At 42.7% G+C, this 26,080-nt stretch overlaps 1 protein-coding gene across 1 annotated transcript in view; it reads right to left on the bottom strand.

Moving 5' to 3' along the window:
• The window catches only part of LOC138296505 (CD109 antigen-like), a 775,136-nt gene that overhangs the window by 522,834 nt on the left and 226,222 nt on the right, over positions 1-26,080 (bottom strand). Inside the window, exons 9-10 of the mRNA XM_069235676.1 lie at positions 24,335-24,470; positions 1,023-1,132 (exon numbers count right to left, since the gene is read on the bottom strand). Coding sequence (XP_069091777.1) covers positions 1,023-1,132; positions 24,335-24,470 — 246 coding nt within the window. The remainder of the gene's footprint in view (positions 1-1,022; positions 1,133-24,334; positions 24,471-26,080) is intronic.

Genomic DNA, 26,080 nt, shown 5'->3' with positions numbered 1-26,080 from the left:
TGTCATGCAACGCGCTTGACTTTTGTGCAGCGAGATCATGCTGCGTAAGAACAGAAAAGATAAAATAGTTCAGAATCCAGCTGAAAACACGGAGCCTTGTATGTTTTTAGTAGTTTACCAGTGCTCTTGAGGAGGGCTAAACACTGGAAAAGGCATGATGTATGCATGCCTTTCACAAATGGAATCAATCGATTTTTAAAAGGCAAGCCCACAAACTAATGAAAGTGATGGGCGTGACATGTGCATGGTTAGAAGCCCATGTAGAGATTACAACATGGTCCAGATTGCTTACGCGCGCTCGACCCTAAAAAGGAGAGAAAAGAGGAAGGGTTGACCACTAGCAAGAAAGGATTTTTAAAGGACACAAACAAACAAATGAAAAGCAGTGGGTGGGCTTTAAATCTACAAAGAAGTATATACTAAAGTATATACAAGAGGTCTCTAAGGCACAACCTAACTAGAAGCATCTGGGGCACCCCTAAAAAGACATGTTTTCAGCTGAAGAAGGCAATCAACCAGAAACAAGTGTCCAGCAATGGACAAACATACCAGCACTGAAAGCACCAACTGATGGCAAACACTTTCTTACCAGGGAGTTGCTGAAGTTATCATGAAGTGCTTTTACCAGAATACAATGGGGAACCAGCAGTTGGGTGTTCTCCTCCCGCACTGATAACAAATATACTTACCTATGGGAATCGGTACAGTCACTGACACATGCCTGTAGGCAGTCAACAAGCCAATGAAGCACTTCATTGATGCTCAATGTTGGCTTGCTGTTTTTTTATCAGCCGACATGGACTGGAAGCCGGATAGTAGTGCAGGCAGCAGGCCTATGATATGACTAGCCTTCTCAGGCCCTATGAAGCACTTAAGGAAATGCACATGTATCAAGAAATATATGTTATGCAACATATATCAAAGTGGACAAACTTCTTGTAAAGTCAGAGAAATTCAGCTGACCATTAATTGAGCACAACAGATATGGTCTTCACTGAACACAATGAAAAACATAGTCTTACCTTGGCAGTGAAGTTTAGCGAGGGTTTCAGCACTGCTGGATAGTCAGAAAATTCAATGACGTAGTCATGCTCAGTAAACATGATTTGGCTGCTTGTATTTTGTGAAATTCCTGTTTCAACAGAGCAGATTGTGTTAAAAAAAAAGTTTACAAAAGTGTTAAAAATGACATATGCCAGACATTTGTACATCAGATTATTTGTATATTCTATTTTATTCTGGTGTTTATTAAAGCAGATAGGTTGCCAGATAATCTACTGGAGCCCTGAACAAAAAACTAAGTAAGATTTTAAGGCTGCATTTGAGTCTCATGCAACAAATCAACGGACAGTCATTTTAGAAGCTAGTGACACTACAAATAATAAAGAAAATAACATTTTTATAGCACTTTTTTGGACTTCCAAGTTAGATGAAGATCCCAGCTGTTATTGCTTTAATCTAATTTTATTTGCCCCGTGTAGCTTACAAATGCAGTAAGCCAATAAACTGCAAAGCCTTTCATGAGATTGCAAACATGTTCTGTTATAAAGCATCAAGAAACGTTTCCCATTTATGAATGAGAAAATAAAAGATAGCATGAAGTGGTCCACTATGCCTATGTCGTTCTTACAAAGTGAGTCTCACTACAAAAGGGGTGGTATCAATAATGAGGTGAAACTATTTTACCACCTGACCCCCGACGGTCTCTAGCACAACTTGGGAAAAGGAACCTAACACATACAATTAAAGGGGCAAAGCTTAACATTTCCAACACCTAAAGAGAACTGATGTTACAGGACCTAAAGTATGTAAAACAAGGCCAAAAACTATACAATAAAATGTTGGTGGTAGACAGTACTTGGTAAGCAAAGGTATGTGTACAATCACAGAATGAACTAGCTAGTCAGCAACAGCTCACAACAAAATAGGGAGTCAATATCCTTTAAAATGAACTTCATGTGCAAGTGCCTATAGAATAGACAGACCCTGAAGCAATGATTACCTTAAACTGAAAGGCTGCCACAACAACAGGTTAGTGGTATCACATTGACTGTGCTGTGTCAGAGTACTGCAAGAGAGGAGGCAAAAGCAATAATGATAAATGCTAAGAAGAATGCATGAGTCCTACATTTTTGGAACTTCAGGACGTGATATTTTATTTGGAGGCTGGTCACCATATATAGTCATGGTTGTTTATTAAGTTAAATTCAGGACCCTAAAACAGCTGCCTTCTACCAAGGAGGTGGGAATTGTTTTACCAAGTTTTGATAATGGCAACACAATTGCCTGCCACTGAACCTACAGTACCAACAGCTTTAATTCCAAAGGATATTGTAGAACTTAAATCAAATGCTGCACTTAAGTGCACAGCCACAGACTACACAGGAATAACATGTTACAACCATGACATTTGAGAAGATGGTATAAGATTATTTGGATGACACAGAGGTCTCCTTGGATGACGACCCATTAATGCATGGGCATGGGAAGACGGAACAGTAGTCAGAACCTAGCGGCCCGATAATAATGTGTCTGGCATGTCCTGTACCCAGTGTATCCTTGGAGTGATTGTTTAGTGCAGCTGGGGCAATTGCCACGATCGGAAGGACTAGTCTCTCTCCTCAAAATATAGAGATTGACAATGATAATAATGAATAAACATGTCATACTCAGAAATGGTAATGCTCCAGAAGATATAACCACAGATGAGTGAAGTTTCTAAGACTTCACAAGAGTGGGGAGTGATCATCCTCCAGATGACCTCCCTGAATTTCAAGATGAAATCAAAAACAGAATAAATAACACATCAATATGTTTGCTATAACAAAGGAAGCACATGTTTAATTTTTAGATTTGATGTGTGAACAATGTTACTAAACTGAAATGGACCAGTATGCACTAAACAGATAAATAATACCCATTTGGCCTGGTGACTGAGTGCTTATTTACTTTTTTGCACTTTAGCCTAGATGCTTGGAGAATGTTAGCTGCTAAAGACTGAGTATTTTAACTTAATTGTCATCTTCCTTCCATATCCAATCGGCCACTCTCATGATCTTCATGAATGCTGCATTTGTCTCTAAAATTTGACTTAAATCACCCTACCCATGCTATCAAGAATATTGTAAGCCTCTTCCTCCATGTTGTGTGATCTATTGTCCTGTTGTCTCTTTCTACCATCAATAGCTCTCAACTTGGCAAGCAGATGTGGCACACACATCATTAAACTGTTATGGCGTGGTTACAAAAAATTGCTAATTTCGCCATAACATACTCATTATTTATGTCTCAAAGAAACATCATAGTGCAGAGAACAAAGTATAACAATGGTAGGCCAAGGATAGGCAGTGTGCACTCTCTTGTCCACTATTTACACCCTAGAGAGGCTCGGTCTAGCTTTTAGCTTCTACCTTAATTCAACACCTAATGTGTGCGTGTCATTAATATTAATATGTGATTAAACCTATGTCAACATAATGCCTCCAGCAAAGCAATACAAGTACAAATAACATTCAAAGCCTTTTAGACATCACTTGCATGTCGGCTCGGCCACCTGAACAACATGCAGGTCCAGCAGGTACTGCTCAGAGTCAGTAGATTCAGCCCATTGTCGAATGACCTACTGCTGGGCACATGTAACCCTGGTGAAGGGACACAACATACTCTGCACATGTCTCCAATGCTTATTCCTTTCATATAAGGTGTAACACTTTCCAGGCCTGCATCCAGCTGCCAACATGAGGAGAAGGTGGCGCTGCACTAAAGAAAATATGTGCTGCTAACTCCTACTCAAAAATCATATGACTTAGGTAAGCCCTTTGCATCTAGATCTTCTGGAGTATGTCTCCTATAGAACTGGCACCCTGCCTTTCTCTGTTAAAGCGGGGGGGGGGGTTGACAAAAAACAAGCAAAACGGACAGGGAGAAAACCTGAAAAATAAAACAACAGGGAGACAGGAAAGAGACAAAAAAGGAAAGAACATTGGAAAACTTGGAGAGATGGACAAAATTGGGATGGAAGGGGTTTGGATTAGAAAACACAGCTAGGAAGAACTAAGCTAGAGATAAACAATCCGGGGAAGATTGTCATCCTGACCACTGATATCCTGCTTATTCACGATAGGCGATGATGGGTCAATGATTCCAAGTCTTTTCAGGTTGGCCCAACTAGGGCGGAGTAGTTGATGGTTGCCATTCTGAAGGCAAAACGGGCTAATTCGATGCCCAGATGTAAAGTAGTATCTGTTGACCCACATGAAGGGGTAGAAGGAGCAGAGTGTCACTTCAAGCATTGGGCTAACAGTGAGGTTCCAGATCTGCGATTTTTGCATGTTTACTTTAAAGCTCATGTATCAAGGCTGGGAGCAAGTTTGCCGAGTCTGATATGGATAAGATGACATCATCCACATTGAGGCTCGTCAGATGATGTTTCCCAATGAAAGGAATCCCCAATATAATCAGGCTATCCCTCATACGTTGCGCTAGTGGCTCCATGTAAAGGGAAAAGAGGAAGGGTTACAAGGGACAGCTTTGTGTGTCCCTCTGGATGTAAACGGGTGGCAACGAAATACCATCAATCTTGACAAAGGCGCTCAGGGTGCTGTAGATACTACTAACCCTTTTACAGAACCGCTCATCCAACCTGAATTTTCAGAGCACGTCGAAGAGATAGGACCAGGGATGCGGTTCAAAAGCATTTTCTGCATCAATTGATATGAGCAGAGCTCCTTGCATGACTGCCAGGCTTTATCTATAAGGTAAAGCAATCGCTTACCGTTATTCGCATTAGCATGTGGGAATGAAGCCCACCTGATCTGGGTCAATCAAGCCAGGCATTAAAGGGCTGAGATGAAGAGCTACAGTGCTCATAAATAACTTTGCATCTATATTTGAAAGTGAAATGGGTCTGTACGACCCGCAGAGTGCTGGGTCTTTGCCCAGTTTTGGGATGCCTGAGATGACTGCCTCCAACATGGAGTCTGCTGGGTACAGGCATCTGCAAATGAGCTGTACAAGCAGGTAAGGATGGAGGGCCAGCTCTTGGCAGATGATTTTGTAGAATTGCGGGCTAAAGCCATCTGGTCCAGGGGCTTTCATGAGTTTCAGCCTGGCAACGGTCAAGATCAACTCATCAATGTGAATGGGCTGTTCCAGAGCCAGAGCCTCACCTACAAGCAGAGAAGGGAAAAGAATATCCTTAAGAGAACTCAATGGGGCATTACCCGGGCTATCAGCACTAGCATAGAGGGAACCATAAAAGTCCTGAAAAGCTGGTGCAATACCATCTGTGGAGCTTACTTCCGCATCCGGGGCCAGTACGAATTGTCACCAGCCCTGAATATTTCTTGCTACGCTGTACGTGTGCTAGCATGCAGCCACACCGGTTACTGCTCAAATACAATTTATGGTTGAGATGTACCATGGCATACTCTGCCCTGTCTAAATCTAAATGCTTGAAGAGAAGCCAGGAACGTTCAAGCTCCCTCAAAACCCTCTGGGCTCCTGTTGCTAGTGTATGGTTTCAAGTTCAACCACAGTCCTTTCAGCGGTGCTTGGTTGATCTTGGCAGCAACTGTTTTCAGCCTCAGAGATTGGTATTAGCTCTCCACGTACTACCAACTTCAGAGTTTCCCCAAAGAGAGGGGAGGGAAGTCTCCCCATCATCATTAATTTGAATGTACAATGCAATTGCCGCCCTGATGGAGGCAACCGTTATCGGAGTCTGCAGCAGTGAGTTAAGCAAGCACCAAAGGGAAGTTTTGGTTCTAGGAAAGGGCAACCTAAGAGAAAAAGACATAGGTGCGTGGTCAGAGAGTGAACAAGGGGGCAATGGATACCTTAGTGACCACTTCCAGTAAGGGCACAGTTGCTAAAAAATGGTCAATTTGGGCATATAAAATCACCAAAAAAAAGGGGGCGTAAACTTTCATCCACTTATAAGTTCCTTCTGGATCCTGCTAATTATCATATTAATATACCCTATACTGGAGGCCAGCAGCAATGCTACAGAGGGGCCGACCTAGGTGTACGAATAGAGGTTTCCCTTTGACGAAAGTGTAACAATAAGGGAACCCCCTCTCCTTGAGATTGATGAGGCACTTCCCTAACAGTTGCAGGAAGATGCACAGAGGACACAGGTGGGAACTAGTCTTACATGCTAGACATGATAGACATGCTACAGACAGTAAGGTTCTGAAAATGGTTTGCCCTGAAGAAGGCCAGAGGACCAACGCCTTGAAAACTTATTCCTGGCAAGTACCTCCTAGATGGCGAAAACATGTTGGCAGAATGCGTAAGGTGTGGGGATCCATAAAAGATCCACTAGACACCAGAATCACCCTCAGGATTGCAAGGGGTGTATGTTTTAACCCTCTCCAACATCATCCCTAATAAAGGAAAATCTTTGGATAGATGTTGTATTTTTAACCTTTTACCACACTGGTACCCTACTGACCATCAGACACTTAATATTGTCCTATGAGAAGCTAATCCTCCCGTTGAGGCCGTCAGGTTAATAATATCTTAACCAGGCAGGATGTACTAGCTGATGGCGAAGCATACTACCATTAAGTGGGTGAGGCTTTTCCATCCATAAAGGGGAGGCCCTCTAGTGTAGGGTATATGTTAACATGGCAATCAGCAGGAATCAGAAGGATCTTATGAGTGGATGAAAGTTTCCGCCCCATGTTTGGTGATTTTATGCAACGGATTAGGAGTGAGTGGGATCTGTTAGAAGGGTTCTCCTACCTCTAGGAAGTGATTTTCTCAAGTTTGGCATATGTTGTGTGAGTAGCCGATAAGAATGTGTAGTCAATAGTCGATGGGTACAATCTGTGCCACACGTCGTGGAGTCCGCAGTCAGAGAGCCAGTGCAGGCCAGATGTCGAAAAGGCCCCTGCTTGTGCTCATCGCTGTCCAGATCAATCCATGACCAAGTTCAGGTCCCCTCCCACCAAAACTGCAGCATCTGGGGTCTGAAGTATCGTAGCCAAGGAGCTCATAATGAAGGCCTCTTGGTGCTCGTTAGGAGCATATGCATTCACCAGTGTAAAGGAGAAGGACCCCATTGTGAGTCAGAGTGCTAGGAGGTGACCTTTAATGTTGTCTAATGTGGATAAGGTTTCCTCCTGGTATCTATGTGAAAAGAGGATGGCCACTCCCCCCTTTTTTACAGGACAAGAGGACCAGAGTGGACGTGGAAACCACCGGGAGAGCATTTTATAGGCGTCTTTAGTAACTAAATTTCCTTCTTATAATAGACAGATGTCTCCTTGTGACTTCCAGTCTCTTAGTGGGGTTGTTTAGTCCCCATACATTAAAGTTGATAATCCTAATTTCCATGACAGTGTGTGAGAGGTTTAGATGAAGGGTGATACCCTGAAACTGGCCTCAGGATGCTTGTTTCTGGTTCAGCAAGGATCTGGCCTGGCAGTTTGGGCTGGACTGTTCCCATGGGTTACAGGGTCAAGACTGATTTGCAAATGGCTGGGTCCAAACTGGAATGGCAGGGCAAGCAAAACAACTGATGGATTAAGCCCAGATCTGTGACTGGGGATGAATGTTTGATTTGCTCTGCATTCCGTCCATTTCCTGTTGTTTTTGCATGTGTTGCCCCAAGTGGGAAGTGTATGCCCAGACATGGGTCCTGTGCTTGCTATGCCACCAGATTCAAGCTAGCCTGGCTGATGAAGGGTGAGACCCTGGAACCGGTCCCAGGATGCTTGTTTCTGGTTTACAGAGGACCTGGCCTGGCAGTTCAGCCTGGACTCTTCCCATGGGGAACAGGGTCAAGACTGATTTACATATGGCTGGGTCCAAACTATAATGGCATGGCAAGCAAAAAAACTGATGGATTAAATCCAGATCTGTGACTGAGGATGAATGTTTGATTTGCTCTGCAGTCCGTTCATCTTCTGTTGTTTACACAGGATCCAAGAGCTCCTCAATGACCAGCACCGTGCATGCTGATTTGATACAGTTTACAATCAAGTTTAAAGTTAATCCAGAAAGGTGGCCTCAAGAGTATGGGACCCCCTCCTTCCTCAAACTGTTCGTTTCAGGCTCAAAGTCACATCTCTTCTGCAGAGTGATGGCCACCAGGTCTTGGTAACGCATAGATGTGTTGCCCTGGAACTGGAGTGGGTGCTGATCTCAGGCTTTGTGTAAGATTAATTATTTGTCCTGAAGGTCATTCACACAGTCTAAGATGTCAGCAGAGGGGTGCGTTCGCAGGTTTTGGAAGGCCAACTTGGTGGAGCAGGTCCAGTTTTAGCTCCATGTCCACTGGGCCTCCAAGGATGTGACAAAAGAGGGCTCCTACGTATTCTCCCAGGTCAGAGCCTTGAGCAGCTGTGTGTACCTCCCTGAATACGTATGGTATTATGTCTCGAGCAGTTCCCCAAGTCTTCGGTATGGGATTAGAGGTTAACTTGCTGCTCTTGTAGCTGAATAATCTTTTGTTGGAGCAATTCGATCTCATTGCCTCATCCAGCATCCTTATCTTCTAAGGCCGCAACTCTTTTCTCTGACGCTGTCCACATCGCGCCAGACTTCTTGAAGGTTGGAGAAGAGGTCTCTTTTGGACTGTCTGCAAATCCTCTTGGAGGGAGGTAAAAAGTGCTTCCAAGAAATAACGCGTGACAGGATTTTCTGCGTTGCCAAGTTCTTGCATCTGATTGGCACTTGCTGCTGCAGGCTTGCCCCCCATTGGGCCTCCAGGAGTCTTAGGCGTCACGCGTGAAGCATTGTGTGCTGCACAGGGATCACCAAGGGGTAGCAGGGCAGATGTTGCAGCTTCTACCCAGCTTTGTCAGTCCAAGATCACAGTCAGTAGGCAAGAGCAATGTCCATAAGCATTCAAGGCGTCGCAAGACCTCCCCAAGGCACATGTTGTCTGGAGCCAGGTGTGTCATGGCGAGAGGAGAAGCAGCGGCTGGGCCGGGGACGCTAGTTGCTATAAATAGCGTGTTTGCTACACCATATTCCTGGACGGCCCACCAGCACCTGCTCTACGTGTCATAGTGTTGATTGTTCATTTAAGGCAGCCTGGCTCACTGAGGTGCATCAATGTTGTGCAGGACCCAGGTGCTGAGGTGATGGGGGTAATGCTGCATCTGGGTATGTGTCCCGATGAGTCAATAGCCCAGGGGAGGAGGAGGACACCCCAGAATGTGTTTCTGGCTAACAGGGCACCCCTCCTTAACTCACTCCTGTCACCGCTGTTGGCTTCTTCTAGGTCCAGGGCATCCAGGGTTCTGACTGGTCTACTACTAGCATGTGGCGAATTGCACTCTGCCCGTGCAGCAGCAGTGCGGAGATGTAGAGGAGAGGCCCCATAAAAGGCAGCTGTCAGAGCTGCAGCCCAGCAGGACGGATCCGGCCCTCTACCTCCTCCACAAAGCGGCATAACAGGCCCTGCTGCAAGGTTTTCTTTAAAGACAGGAGGGGAAGGATGGGCCCACAGACAGATTCATCTGACTTCAGTGCTTGTGGGGCTGGGTCACATCATGGGCTGCCGCCCATAGCAGGGAAGCGGCGACTCTAGTCGCAACTCGACCACAACAGGTGGGACAGGGGCCATGGGCAGAGAGACCTATCGGCCTCTGATGAAGAGCAGGGCCGGCCAACAGTCCACCCAGGAAGGGCACCGGGCAGCCGAGCTGGTTGCGCCATCTGCATCTTGTAATTTGTGATGCGAGGCCGGGTGCCTCCAAACGTGCTTCAGTCCTGCAGTCAAAGGGACCAACACGTTATAGCTGCTCTATGTATCGGTCACTGTGTGTTTTCACTTCGCGGGGCAGTTCAGTATGATGGATAGGGCGCCAAGCCTGAGTTTTGGTGTGGCAAGGATGGGGAGACAGAGAAAGGTATCTTACTCACCCGCTATCTCAGTCACACCCCCTTGAAGCGGTACAATTTAGAGAAAATAATTAATCAATATTTGATATCAAAAAGGTTATCGCAAGACTGGATAAATCATAAAACTCTCTGCCAATCGAAAAAATATTTTATATTTGTCATGAAGAAAGATTATTGGTATTTGGTGATCCAGTGATCACGCAGTGAAGTGAAATGCTAAGAAAACTTGTATGTGTATACAATTAAAAAGGTAATAGACTAGGGCAGACACTGGACTAGACGGTGTAGTAAATGTTTACGGACAATATCTCAATGATTTTAAAGCCAGACATTCCTTATCATGATGTTTCAATCTCTAAAGGATTAGTGGGATCATCCTTAGGATAAATTCAATTTTATAGAGTCTATGCACCATGGCCACAGTAAGTATGCCAACTGGACATACAAATGCAGCATAGGAAAGAGCCAAACTGGTGAACAGTCCAATCTGTGATGGGGAGTCCAAAGTATTACAACATGTGGAGCCAAGTGTAAGCCTAGATGGTGAGGCACTCAGCAAGCTTCCAGCTGAATAAATGCATCTTTGCACACAGTTCACCCAGCATTGATTGTTACACACTATTCACCCAGGGCAGATTGTTAATGTAAGGGAGAGAAACAGGAAGATAACTTCTTGGAAAGGAGAGCACTGAATGTCCCTGCCCCCAAAAAAAGGAGAGGGGATGAGGATTAGCTGTTGCTGCCAGATGCTCATGTAAATTTATCTGTCAGAAATGCTATGTTGCAATCCGGTTCAGTGTGCCTGCGTCTAAGAAAATCAGGTGCAGGAAATTGATCCACTCCTAATAAGTCAGAATAGAATTCCATACAGCAATTCTGCTCTGCCTGAATCTAAATCCAGGTCTAAGCAGCTTCTTAAGTCAGCTGGGTTGAGTCTCTGCTGGGCCTTCAACAACTTCGACCGGGCAAAAGAAATCTAAATAACTGGCTTGAAGGATGTACCCAACTGAAGTAATTGTGGAGGGGAATCTGGGGAGGGAAGCAGGAAAAGTAGAAGGATGCTGACCAGCAAGATGATAAACATTAGAGGGTAGACCACCAGAAGGGCTGAGACTACAAGGACTGAGCCATGAAGACCAGGACAAAAAGGAACAGGAGTAGGAAGACCTAATCCACAAGGACCATGGTGATCAAGGCCAAAGGGTACCAGAAACAAACAGATCAGGAGGAACAGGACCATGGCTACTGGGCCAGGAAATAAAAAGGATCAGGAGGAAGTGAAAATGGGGAACCAGGAACAGACATACTAGTTGTAGGTGAACAATGAGGCCCTAGACCAGCAGGATGAGGAGGACTAGGAGTGTCTGAGAACATTGACCAGAACCAACGGGACAAAAGGACAAATGCCTGCAGGAGCAGACTTTGGTGGACAGAACTAAGAGGACCAGTACCAGGAGAATAAGGGAAAGTAGAATGAGGACCACTGAAATGAGATCAAGATAGGCCAGGGGAACTGTAGCAGAAGTACGAAGACAGAGAAAAGCACAGCTGGGAAGGACTAGGGCCTGCAAATCCAGGAGATCAGAGATCAGCAGGACCAGGAGGAATATAAAGGACCTGGAGGTCCAAGCCTAGTAGGACCAAGATCAGAAGGTACTTGAGGGTCAAACACAGGAGGACCATAGATCAGGATGATGACGACTACATGGACCAAAGCGACCTCCACTGGGAGAACAAGGAGGATTAGCACCAGGGGAAGAGGGGCAAGTAACACCAGACCCACAAGTACTACTTTTAGGAGAAGCAGGACAGAGGGGATAAGGGTCAGCGGGACAAGACCAGGTGGAAGAGACAAACCAGAGGTCTATGAGGACTAGTGGAACAACAATATATCAAGAGGACCAAATATACTACTAGGGTTAGGGAAACCAATGCCAGTGGGGGAGAGTCAGAAGATGAGATCCAGGAGGAATAGGCAATGGAGTACCAGAACTATGTGGAATATTACATGGACGAGGGGGCCCAGGAGCAGAAGGATTAGGAACAGGCACACCAACAGTAATATGTAAATGAGGGAAGCAGGGACACACGGACTGGAGATCAGGATTAGGTACAGAGGATTAAAAGGTCCAGGAGCCTGTAAAACAAAAATACTAGAATCCAAAGGACCAAGGGCAGAAATACCTGGGAATGACAGACAGAAGACCAGCACTGAGAAGGCCACAACCAGGAAGTATTTAAGTTAGCACGAACAGGAGGTCATGGACCATCAGAATTAGGAAAGCCTTGGAATCTCACTATGGGCCAGGAGAAAATATTGCAGAATCATTAGGACAAGAATCAATAGGACTAGGAGATGTATGGCTACGGGGAGCAGGGTCATAATGAGGAGGATTAAGATCAGGACAAGTGGGGCTGGGAGGCCAGGATACGTAGAGCAGAGATGAAGAATACCAAAAGGACCAGGATCAAGGGCACCAGGTAGACCAGAGCAAGGCGAAGTAGGCGGATCATAATGATCACAACCTGGAGAACCAGTAACAAGGTTATGAGAGCCATAATCAATAGGACTTAGGGGATCAGGAACCAGTGAAACAATTGGGGCAGAGAGGCCAAAACCTGGGGTAGTAAGATCAAGGTAACGAGAATCAGATGCAATAAGGCAGGAAGGAAGACCAGGGGGCCTGGACAAAGCTGATGAGGACCAGGACCAAACTTACCATGATCAGGAGTACCCAAATAAGGAGGACTGACATTACGAGGGAGAGGACCAGTGGGTGTAGTAACAGAAGAACCAAGAAGATAAGGAACAGAGTCAGCAGGGGACAGTACAATCCAAACCAGGAGGACAAGGACTAGGATGGCCAGTCCTAGAAACATTAGGAAACAAGAGGCCAGATGGACCAAGGGAAGCAGTAGGACTTGCACTGGCAGTAATAGTAGGTGCAAGAGGAGTATCAGGACAAGGTAACCAGTGTTTAGAGGACAAGAAAGGAACTGGGCCGTGGGGACCTGAATGCCAAGTGGACAAGGTGATGAAGAGTAGCATAGGGTGAACAAGAAGGATCAGGGGGACCAGAACTAAGGATACCAGTTATAGGATAGCTATAAGGTCATCGAAATAAAGCCAGAAATCCAAATTATAGGGACCAGGATCAAGAGGCTCAGTTCTAGTGGGTGCAGAAGCATAAGAAGGACAAAGACTATGAAAACCAAGAACAGAAGGACCATGACAGAGCCAAAATGAATATAAGAGGGCGAGGACACAGAGGACTGGAGAGACACGGACCAAGCAGACTATACAGATCAGGGTAAAGAGGCCCACTACCTGGCGTACAGGAGGAACTGTGTAAGGAGGAAAAAACAGACCATGGTGATTATAGCTAGGAAGGCAAGGCAGGAGTGCTAGGCCCAAAAAAGCCAAAACAAGGAGGACAATGACCAGTATAGAAGGATGAAGACAAGGAGCAGGAACACCAGAGCCAGGTGGATCAGGGTATGATCAAGGATGATTGGAAAGATCAGGAACATGTGACTTATTGCCAGTAGAACGGTGTGAACAGAATAAGCTAGTATGAAAAAAAGGACAAGGGGTACCAGAGCAGAGAAGCCGGAGGACTACAACAACAGCACAGAGAAAGGTCAGGACCAAGAGGACTGCAAAAAGGGTTAGGGGTTTCATAGGGACCAGGACCCTGGGAGCAGTGGCAGGAGTAATTGGATCTGGATGGCCAGAAAGACCAGAACCAACCAGGACCAAAATGACCAGGCTTAAGAAGAACCAAATGGAGAACCAAGGCCAATCTGTCAGGACCAGTGAACACAGTGCCATGACAAGGAAGAGAGCCAGGAAAATGAGAACATGAGAGGCCAAGTGGAACCAATGGGACCAGGTGGGCCAAAAGCTCACCTATCAAGAACTGGATGAATAGGGTGAACAGGATGAGATCAGAAGGGCGAGGATTATATCTGGCCCTGGTGCATTCCTATAACATTGTAAGAGCACGGGCACAGCTCTAGGAGAGAAAATAGCTTCACCCAGTCTAGAAAATCATTTAATCATCTTTATATTAGCCACCATTTCAGGTAAAGTTAAAGGAGCAGGAGCATTTGTATAGTTAGTGACAGCAATATAATGGGCTTGGCCATTGGTATAAGGTGGCATTCTGAACCATGTTTACTTATTTCATTTATAAAAATGCACTTTAAGCCTGTTTTAGCACTAACCTGCATAAGTAGAAGGGTGGCATCTGTCGTCACTCATTGTTTGAAATTCTGCCTGGTGGTAAGTGCCTGTTTAAATCTGTGCTAACCTTAACAATTCATCATTTCAGCTGTTTAGAACGCAGCTGATTAAATAGTAAAGTTTGCTTGTTATATGCATAGCAACTGGTCAAACTGTGCAGACTGCATGCTATTTAGCTAGCTAAACAAATTTACATTTCCTTGCTATGTGTACAACTACTGGCCAAATCAACCATAAGGATTGCTACTATGCCACTAGTAAATAGTGAACATGCTTTGCTACTTGCATGATCACAACACATAGTATATAGTCTCCTCTACTTAGCCAGCAGGTGAGTAAATAGCGAAGTTTCTTTCCTGGTTGCACTGCTGCTAGCTAAACGGTAACTAATGTCTGCTGTTTAGTCATTGGCTGGGTAAGTAATGAAGTGTCTTTGCCATTTGCAGGGAGGCCATCACATAGTACATAATGTCTACAATTTAGCCAGAGTAAATGATATAGGGCCTCATTATGACCCTGGCGGGCGGCGGAGGCCGCCCGCCAGGATCGCGCCCTCCAAATTACCGCGCCGCGGTCAAAAGACCGCGGCGGGTATTACGAGTTTTCCCCTGGGCTGGCGGGCGGTTCCAGTTAAACCGCCCGCCAGCCCAGGGGAAAACGACCTTCCCACGAGGATGCCGGCTCGTAATCGAGCCGGCGGAGTGGGAAGGTGCGACGGGTGCTACTGCACCCGTCGCGTATTTCACTGTCTGCAAGGCAGACAGTGAAATACATTTTGGGGCCCTCTTACGGGGGCCCCTGCCGTGCCCATGCCGTTGGCATGGGCACGGCAGGGGCCCCCAGGGGCCCCGCGACCCCCCCTACCGCCATCCTGTTCATGGCGGCTTTCCCGCCATGAACTGGATGGCGGTAGGGGGGGTCAGAATCCTCATGGCTGCGGAGCGCGCTCCGCAGCCATGGAGGATTCCAATGAGCAGCGGAAAGTCAGCGGGAGACCGCTGACTTTCCGCTTCTGACCGCGGCTGAACCGCCGCGGTCAGAATGCTCATTGGAGCACCGCCAGCCTGTCGGCGGTGCTCCCGTGGTCGGTGGCCCTGGCGGCCACCGGCCGCCAGGGTCAGAATGACCCTCATAGTAATTAATAATAATTTCTATGGTAATAATAATATACATTATTTGCATTTACCTCATCTGACAATGAGCACACATGAAGAACAGTGTCCTCAAGCATATTATTAACCGGATCTAGGGTTTTATTGACGTCTTGGACATATGGCCAAAATAAAATATGTGGCATACTTGAATGGTAGGTCATTGGGCTACTAATATCCTACACCCAGCCACTGCAAGTCTCCATTCTCTGTAATGTTACAGTTGGGGAATATTCTCGTGACTCAGACAGCTCTTAAGCCCTTGCGGGCCACGGATGTAATGGTTATGTCCGTGGCTGCACCTCTCAGGAGCCACGGACGTAACCACTATGTCCGATTACCGGCCCTCAGGGGAAGCGCTAGAACTCCCCTCGAGGGCTGCCCCCTAACCATTCCAGGTTAGGGCTGGAAGGGGAATCGTTTCCCGTTCCACCCCCGAAACCCCCAATTCCCCCGAGACGTCTGATGACATCAGCAAGCAATAACGTGCTGACCTCATCAGAGGTCACCTGCCATCGCGCTGGAAGCATGCTTCCAGCGCAATGCGGAAGAGAAATGCAAAAGCATTTCTCTTCCGCTCAGGAAGAGGGGCCAGCAGAGGCATGAAAGGAAAGGACTTTCCTTTCCTTTTATGTCTCTGCAAGCATTTCTGCTACCCCATTGCGATGCAATCGTGCAACAGAAATGCCCACTAGACACCAGTGATTTTTTTTTCTTGGTGAAAGGGACATGAGGGGAGTGGCCCCTTGGGTAAGGGCCGCTCCCCAGGAGGGCAAATAATTTTTAGCCCGTTTCTGAAAACCCCTAGACACCAGGGATCATTTTTTTTTTCTTTTTCTTTTTTATTTATGTGTGGGGAGCGACCCCTTAGGCAAGGGTCACTTCCCTGTGGGGGGGGGGGGGGGATTGTTTTTAGGCGGGCAGAAACCACTAGGCACCAGAGAGTTTTTTTATTTTTTATTATCCTTACACATAAGGGGAGTGGCCCCTTGGGCAAGGGCGGCTCCCCAGGAGGGGCAAAATACTTTAAGGCCTTTCCTGCCCCCAGAGGCAGATCGGCCTAATATAATTAGGCCGATTTGCCTCCGGGAGGGCAGAAACCTCTAGACACCAGGGAGGTTTAGGCAAGGGTCACTCCCCTGGGGGGCAAATTATATTTAGGCCATTTCTGCCCCCTTTGGAGGCAGATCAGCCTATTTTTGTTAGGCCAATCTGACACCAATGGGGTCAAAAACAACTAGACACCAGGGATTGGTGTGTGTATGTGTGTGTTTTGTTTGGGGGGGGCTGCCCCTTGGGCAAGGGTCGCTCCCCATGGGGGCACATTACTGTTGGCCATATCTGCCCCCCTGGGGGGCAGATCGGCCTATTTTTGGAAGGCCCATCTGCCCCCAAGGAGGCAGAAAGCCCACTAGACAACATGAAGAATGATTTTTTTTTTAAAAGAGGGTGGGGGTATGACCATACCACCACCCCAAATAAATGAGGCCAAAGTTGTTCTGCCCACCAGTGGGCAGATGGGGCAATTACCACCGATCCACACCCCGGGAGAGCAGAAAGTCTACTAGATGGCATGGAATTTAAGAAAGAAAAAAAAAATAGTGGGGTGGTGGCTACCAACCAGGATGGGGCTGGTTATGCCCCCACCCCAACTGAAGATGGTAACAGTCTTTCAGCTCTCACCCAGCACACTAGAACATCTTATCCCATGGCAAGCAAGAGGACATTTGATTATTTTGGGATTTGGTTTTACATTTGGGCCTTGAGAGGTTGGTAACTCTCTAAATTGTCCCACTTGGAATGGTGAGGGGTGCACTTTTTTGACTTTGGGACACTGCCATGTAGAAAAATCCACAAGTCCCAGGTATCTGAAAACTAAGCATCTGGTTGATTCCAGGGTGGTGTGCTTCACATACACCCCACATCATTTTCTTACCCACAATGCCCTTCAAACCTCCAACTTTGCTGGAAATCATACATTTTTCCCACATTTTTGTGATGGAACCTTCCGGAATCTGCAGGAATCCACAAAATTCCTACTACCCAACATTGTCTTATCTGTACCGATTCTGCTGCACTTGTCAGCCTAAAAATGTTTTTTTCCAAACTGCCCTTTTGGACATGCTTTGGTTCCCCCTCAATTTCGACATGTTTTTGGCTCTTCCCTGTCACACGCACTTGGCTCACCTACACAAGTGAGGTATCATTTTTACCGGGAGACTGAGGGGAACGTTGGGTGGTAGGAAATTTGTCCCGGTGCGTTGATTGTTTAGCTATATTTGAGGTTTGCTGAGGATTCTGGATAAGAAAACATTGGGGGATCCACGCAAGTCACACCTCCCTGGACTCCTTCAGGTGTCTAGTTTTCAGAAATGTCTGGGTTTGGTAAGTTCCCCTAGATGGCAGCTGAGCCCAGGACCAAAAACGCAGGTGCCCCCTCCCCAAAAACAGGTAGTTTTGTATTTGATAATTTTGATGTGTCCAGATAGTGTTTTGGGACATTTCCATTCGCAAGCACGAGGCCTAACCACACAAGTGAGGTCCCATTTTTATTGGGAGACTTGGGGGAATGCTAGGTGGAAGGAAATGTGTGGCTCCTCTCAAATTCCAGAACTTTCTGTCACAGAAATGAGAGGCAAAAGTGTTTTTTGGCCAAATGTTGAGGTTTTCAAAGGATTCTGGTTAACAGAACCTGGTCAGAGCCCCGCAAGTCACCCCATCTTAGATTCCCCTAGGTTTCTAGTTTTCAAAAATGTGCAGGTTTGCTTGGTTTCCCTAGGTGCTGCCTGAGCTAGAGGTCAAAATCCACAGCTAGGCACTTTGCAAAAAACAGCTTTGTTTTCTTTGGGAAAATGTGATGTGTCCACATTGTGTTTTGGGGCATTTCCTGTCTCTGGCGCTAGGCCTACCCACACAAGTGAGGTACCATTTTTATCAGGAGACTTGGGGGAACGATGGGTGGAAGGACATTTGTGGCTCCTCTCAGATTACAGAACTTTCTATCACCGAAATGAGAGGAAAAAGTGTTTTTTTGGCAAATTGTGAGGTTTGCACAGGATTCTGGGTAACAGAACCTGGTCAGAGCCCCACAAGTCACCCCATCTTGGATTCTCCCTAGGTGTCTAGTTTTCAAAAATGCACAGGTTTGCTAGGTTTCCCTAGGTGCCGACCGAGCTAGAGGCCAAAATCTACAGCTAGGCACTTTGCAAAAAACATGTCAGATTTAAATGTAAAAATGTAATGTGTCCATGTTGTGTCTCGTGTCGCGAGCATTAGGCCTACCCACGCAAGTGAGGTACCATTTCTATCGGCTGACTTGGGGGAACACAGAATAGCAAAACAAGTATTATTGCCCCTTGACTTTCTCTACATTTATTCCTTCCAAATGTAAGACAGTGTGTAAAAAAGACGTCTATGTGAGAAATGCCCTGTAATTCACATGCTAGTATGGGCACCCGAGAATTCATAGATGTGCAAATAACAACTGCTTCTCATCACCTTATCTTGTGCCCATTTAAGAAATACAGAGGTTTTCTTGATACCTATTTTTCACTTTTATATATTTCAGCAATTTAATTGCTGTATACTCGGTATAAAATGAAAACCCATTGCAAGGTGCAGCTCATTTATTGGCTCTGGATACCTAGGGGTTCTTGATGAACCTACGAGCCAGATATATCCCGCAACCAGAAGAGTCCAGCAAATGTAACAGTATATTGCTTAAAAAAAATATGACATCGCAGGAAAAAGTTACAGAGTAAAACGTGGAGAAAAAATGCTGTTTTTTTAGCTCAATTTCAATATCTTTTTATTTCAGCTGTTATTTTCTCTAGGATACACTTGTAGGTTCTACACAAATTACCCCTTGCTGAATTCAGAATTTTGTCTACATTGCAGAAATGTTTAGCTTTCTGGGATCAAGCATTGGTTTCACACCCATTTCTGTCACTAAGTGGAACGAAGCTGATAGCACAACAAATAGTAAAAATTGGGTCTGTCCCAGTAAAATGGCAAAATTGTGTTGAAAAATGGGGTTTTCTGATTCAAGTCTGCCTGTTCCTGAAAGCTGGGAATGTGGTGATTTTAGCACAGCAACCCCTTTGTTGATGACATTTTCAGTAAAAATAACACAAGCCTTCTTCTGCAGCCCTTTTTTCCCATTTAAACAAAATATATAATTTTTGCTGTATTTTGGCTAATTTCTTGGTCTCATTCAGGGGAACCGATTAAGTCTGGGTACCTCTAAAATCCTTAGGATGTTAGAAAAAAAGGACGCAAATATGGCGTGGGTAGCTTATGTGGACAAAACATTATGAGGGCCTAAGCTCGAACTACCCCAAATAGCCCAAAAAAAGGCTTGGCACTGAGGGGGGAACAGGCGTGGCAGCGAAGGAGTTAATCTGATGTTAAGTGAAAGTTAAGCCTTAGATAACAAGAAAAAGAAACGGGAGAGAGTGGGTTACACAAAAAAACACCAAGAGTTGTATGGGAATGCTGAAAATAAATATTTCCTTCTTGATGCAATGTTGTATCAAATAGGCAAATACCTGCATAATAAATCTCAAGCAGGAAGGGGCAGCTTAATATGCATATTTAGAAAACACAGGATTTAGAAATGCTGCTGAAGACATTTGCAACAGGTTTATGACACGTCAAAGAAACAATCAGGGCAAGAAGAGACAAGTAGCAGTTAATCACATTTGCAAATCAGAAGGCCCATTTCAGAGACACCTAGCAGAATTTGTAGAGATGCCAGCTTGTAATAGTTTGAAATAAATCTTGGCCATAATATAATAAAAAATAATATTGATGAAAAACACTGCATTAAAATGTGCTGGCATGCCTCAAAGATCCATGCTGGTCACATAAAAAGAGTAAAAAGAGCAGATGGAAAAGTAGAAGAATAAGCCAATGAATCAAACAGATTTGCAGAGTCAAGCTTGTGAAGTTTAAGATGAAGCTCATATTTGCATTGTGGATCCAGAGAGGGGTGAAAATACTGAAACTGGTGAAGGAAACAATGAAGCTGTGAAACTTAAGGTCAGAAGGAGCTCTGATGAAGAAAATTAAATTACTTAAGTCCAGTTTTAAATCAGAGTGAAGATCTGCACAGTGAAAAAGTGAAAGCACGAGTGGCAGCAAGAAGTAGTTTTCAATCCAACCAATGAAAAGTAAAGTTTAAAATCTGAGTCACAAGAGCCCCTATAGGAAGGAAGCAGTTTGCAGTGAACAAAGTAAACAAGGCTAATCAAGGTTCAAGATCAGGTCTGAGCGCTTTGGAAAGTAAAGAGGCTTTGACAAAGACTGCCGGTGAACAAAGAAAAGCTGAAAACAATAAGAACATTTAAAAAAATCAATGTGAAACACAAGATAAGCTTTAGAGACAGTTAGGAAGTTACAATCCAGTGAATTAATGCCAGCATACATTTGAAACTGAATCGGAGAGTGGAGCAGAGACAGAAGAAGAAGTACCTTGAAAAAACAAAGAGCCTATTAAGACAAAGTTGAAGTGAAAGACCGTATTTGAACAAAACGAAGATTTCAAGACCAAAAGACTGAAAATGAACTACTAAAAGTAAAGAAGATTTTTTAAATTTTGTTTTGATTCCCATTGTAAAGAAATAAGAAAAGTGTGTTATTCTTTTAAAGAAAATAGTTGTTACTCTTAAATTATTTGATTCAATTAGAAAATGAAGTACAGCAAATTCTTTAAAATTGTAGGGTTAATGATCCTATAGATGACACTATCATTTTGAGTTAGGATGTTGGTGTATATTACTATCTCTGGTGGGACATGCTTCTATGAACGTCAAATTAACAACTATGAAAAATAAATTGAAATGTGACACGTTAGGTCATAGAGAACATTTAGATAGTGTACTTTAAGATAATATCCATTCTAAAATGATATATGTATATACTATGAAGATTAAGGAACGTTTTGTATCTACTATTCTACCTACATCTGCTAGTGATAGCTCTACATATGTGCAACCGCCAATATATTATTCTATGTTCTGCAATATATATGTAGCCATATCTAATAATGATTACTTTCTTTCTCCTTAGTTGACAGATTTCAATGAGTGTTTGGAAGATCATCCCCTAAAATAGGATAAACCATGCATTATATTATGGTAAATTCCTAAGAACTAAGCATGGAACTAATACTACTACACAGGAGTATGTGTGTTGTTTGAGTAAAGAAGTACATTAGTTTATTAGGAAATATAAAGAGAGGAATGGAAGTGGTGACTGACTGGAAAGAAGTAACCGTTATAATGGAACAAGTAAAGAACAAGCAACAATTAAAGAGAACAAGTAAAGAGGAAGAATTTAGATAGTCAAATATATATCCTAGGCTAAGGATGGGGCAGGATCAAAGGGATGAATTAGTTATGGTTTGTCAAAGGAAATGTAGGAGAGAAAGGGTGTGAATGAAGATATGAAGTAAGTGGACATTATGTGTTGGGGGGAGCCAATCTTGAGATGAATTTATTATTTTTATGGAAAGACTGCTTACTTCAATTTGGTACCTAATTGATTTGGTTCTTGTTATTTGGTTTTAGAGTTTTCTAAAGCTTATCATATGAATGAAATGGATAATGCAGTGGATCTGAAAAGAGTGAAACTGAGCTTTTGAAAGGTAGCTTGAAATATATTAGTGGCTATGATTTATTCTATAGATGTAACAATGAACGATGTGAAAATTAGATGTCTATCTATTTTATTTGATAGATTGCAGTAGATACAGCTAGAGCTTTGATCAGGTAAATGCAGAAATGATTTATTTTAGGGCTATGGTAATGCAGAATCCCTTAGCAGTAGGAATTTTCCTGGTGGAGATTGCACCGTAATAAAGGCCAAGACCTATTGAATGTTTTTTCCAGACAATAGTAGAGTTATTAATCCTTATAATAATACCATAACTAACATCTTTCATGTTCTTCAATCTTTCAAAAGAGACTGGGCTATGGGAAACTGTCAGTTCCTAGGTTAATAAGATAGGCAAGGGTTTTAGTAAGGTTGGTGAATGAATACATAATTTGGGTAGCAGTATTTTAAGATTAATTCTAGCACCTATAATAATTATAATGGTCTGTGCAATCGTCTTATTTCTTTTGTTAATCTTTTCCAACCTTAATATTAGAAATAGGGGTAGCAAAGGTTTAATGACAAAGAAGAGGTCTAAGAAGTATGAGATGGACTTTATTAAGGATCATGTCTAAAATCAGCTGAAGATGGCAAGGGAGAATTCCAGAAGGAACAGAAAGTGACACAGAATAAACAATTTTCCCGATTAGTAAAGTTTTATTAACAAGTTTTTATGAATATAGAATAATCGGGGAAGAGTTTTTTCTAGGTTTATATTTATGTAAAAAATAAAAATGATGAATAATGATTTTTATGTTGGATCTAATATACAAATGCTGAGATAATACACCTACATTTTAAACACATTTAGAAATAGGTGTTTATTAATGTATTTTAGCTGCTCCACATTTATATAAATTAGTTTGGATAAAATGGATGCTGCTCTGACTCTGCCTCTCATTCACCCATGTATTCGCCCCTCCCATCTTCTGCCCTGTGTAACTTTTCTCCTCGCAAATTCTATAGAAGCAAAGACAAGCTGACATAATATATTTTTACTCAAGTTCTTTGAAATAACTTCATAGTGTTCCTAACTGCTGCATTTATTAAGATCCCTGCCCTGTAATAATGTTGTTGGGCCTAGAAGCGTCATTATCAGTTAGAAAGTTTCAATTGTTGCATTTCAATATCTGAATTATAGCATAGCATATTAGATAATGTATCTATGGTTTCACTGGTATATTAACCTAAAACTGGAGTTACATTTTTTGCAGTTGATGAATAGAAGGATAACCACTGTGAAAATATATTGACTCAAATGTTTTATATACGTTTTTCAAAATAATAATCTCCTCTACCTTTTTGGCAATCATTTTGCCTCTAATTATGAATGAATGCATTTCAAATCACAAATGCAGATGCAATCTTAACATCATTTAGGAAGCTGAAGCACAGCGATGTCCACATCTACAATTGAAAGTAATTGTTTGTTTGCTAGTATATCTCATTTATAAATAACCTGGGTGAAGAGGCATTAACACACATGATCACATGTAGTAAGGTGTCACATATTGGTCCCTACGATCTTTAACCATACTGCTTTCATTATTAAGATTCTGAAGAAAGATTTGTGATCCTTTCAACAGTAAATAAAAATAAAACAGAAATAGTAATACACTTAAACAGTACAATATGAATGCTTAATATATATGAAGAGAACTGATTAAATCAGATAACATAGTTATCAATTTGTAATTAATGTAGTTCTTAAGAAAGTGTCAGTATTAAATTACTACTAAATCTATAGCTTGTTACAGGCCATAGAAGTTATATAAACCAAGAACTGTGATTAGCTTGGTAAAAGTATTGAATTACTTACACAACTTTATAGCAGCCACTACAAAGATTATAAACATACCAAATTGATGAAAAGTTGTGCTTGGTTCGTAAAAACACAAGAACCACTAGTTATGAAGGTTGGAACGGATTGACAAAATGTGGCAATTAACATTATAACACTTTAACAGCCGATGCCAACTAAAAAGAACATTAACAGTTTGTTTATTTAAATGTGGCAATGTTTTGCCAAACCCATGAACATAAATTATAACTGTTTATTAAATAATCATTACTGTGAAAAGCGAAAAAATATTTACAGCACAAGCCATCTATCTAATCTTTTAGTGGAGTATATGTTATGGCTTTAAATAAACTTTGGCTTGTTTGGAAGTTTTACTTTGAAAATGGTTAAGCTGCAAAAGTTCATTTTGTAACTGTAATCCCTATTTTTTTATATTTAAAACGTTCTACCAAAACTAAGGGAACTTATAAAATGAACTCACATTTTGGCCATAACACAATTGTGTAATTCTCTACACCACCAATTGCGTGACATGCTTCAATTACTGTACAACCACACTATGTTTTGATGCCTTAGGTACCCACCGCTCAAAACAATGATAGTATACTATTTCGTACAAGATACCTGTAAGTGTTTCAGTGACCACAGCTACAATATCCAAATACATTGTTGAATATCTGACACCATGCTTCTCTTTATAAAACTTGATTAAATAATTTAGCTCTGCAGTACCAAAGGAGAACTTTACAGATCCGTTTATCTAGAACAAACACAAATATTTATTTTAGTTCCCTTTGTGTAAAAAACTATTCATTATTATAAATACAAATATACATAAAATACAGATATTCAAAAACTGTTACCAAATGTTTACAGATATGAGTGTGAACCTTTACCATAGCTCTGCAATAGCATCTACCTCTAGGACATTGGAATAAATAAACCCAAGTTACAACCACAAAAAACATTCTGAACTGCTTTTGATTTACAGTTATTTTGCTATTCGTCACACCACTCATAGTCACATATGTTAAAAAGGCTATATGAGGACTTATAGATATTCTGCAAAATAGAATGTGCCCCATGAATTTGAAGCAAATATCACATTGTGGGCATTTTGTTTCCACAACAGTAATAATTCTTAAGTTGCAGTGCTATGTGCAAAGGGAGAGAATCTTTGCCAATTGAGGCACACCTAGCTATAACGCTGGTTGTCTAGGCGGAGGGATTGCCCCAGTGGAACTGAAAAAGCACCAGAATCATCCTGTTCCTGCTTAACAAGATCACATTTACATTTGTAATGATCTCAAAACCATATATATATTGTTGGAGATTTGATGCTATCATTGTGCAAAGTGCCAGTTCCTTGAGACCTAAAACATTCCAAGGGAGCTGAACAGGACTACATCCTTCCTCAGTGAGGGGGCTACAGAAGTCTCAATCTATGTAGAAAACATGCATGGTCGCTCTTAACCAGCATAGACCCTGCATTTCTGTGTAACTCCAGGTGAGAACTTCCTTTTTACTGTCTGGGAGATAGTGATTGCCTCATGTAACATCTCTCTAACTAGACAATATTGTCTGGCATGGTAAGTATACCATTCATTAATGACTGGAATAGTAAATAATGATGCCTCAGAAAGTTCTGCAAATATATGAAACATAACAAACCTGTTTTAGTATTCCTAATTTTACATGAACTTTGTTATAACAAAAACCTCTGAAAGTAAAGAGACTATATTCAGTAGTCACCACTGTTTAAAACAATGAATATCCTTTGAGGAAATATATAATGATGGGAACTGTAGAAAACATATTTTTACTCTCAATCAATTTCAAGTGGGTCTAGTGGCATATTTAAGGGTACAGTGTATCACAATACTTTATTTCCATAATTAAATCCTACGGTGTGGTACAGTGGGGTGTCTTAGCTTTTTAAAAAGGTCAATGTTATGCTAAATTCCTGGTACCATGGATGTGTACAGAGGTAGTTTACGTTCAAGAGCAGATATGCAGTCTATCCAAAGGAATGAGTCCTAAAATACCAAAAGACATTCATTGCCTATACATTCAAAGATAAACTTCAGAGTTCATCAAAAGGCTAAATATATCACAAAAATAAGAAGCATTTGAAAGACTTAGATAACTATTGTTAATTTAAAATATAAATACATTTTGATTTGTTATTTTCCTCTAATCATAGGTGTTTTGAATACGCATCCTTACGTTCCAATTGCACAGGCAAAGCTGATGTAAGGCTATGTTCCCTCAGTGTGAGACTTTTGTGATTTCTCTGTGATTTGGATAAACATATCACACAATATCACCACATATTTTCTGTCTTGTATGAAGAGGTGGTGTGATTGCTGT

This window comes from Pleurodeles waltl, chromosome 5 (genome assembly GCF_031143425.1).
Source record: "Pleurodeles waltl isolate 20211129_DDA chromosome 5, aPleWal1.hap1.20221129, whole genome shotgun sequence".
NCBI classification, from domain to species: Eukaryota; Metazoa; Chordata; class Amphibia; order Caudata; family Salamandridae; genus Pleurodeles; species Pleurodeles waltl.
Note: the sequence above shows the minus strand (reverse complement) of the source record. Positions and strands in the feature narration are given on the sequence as shown.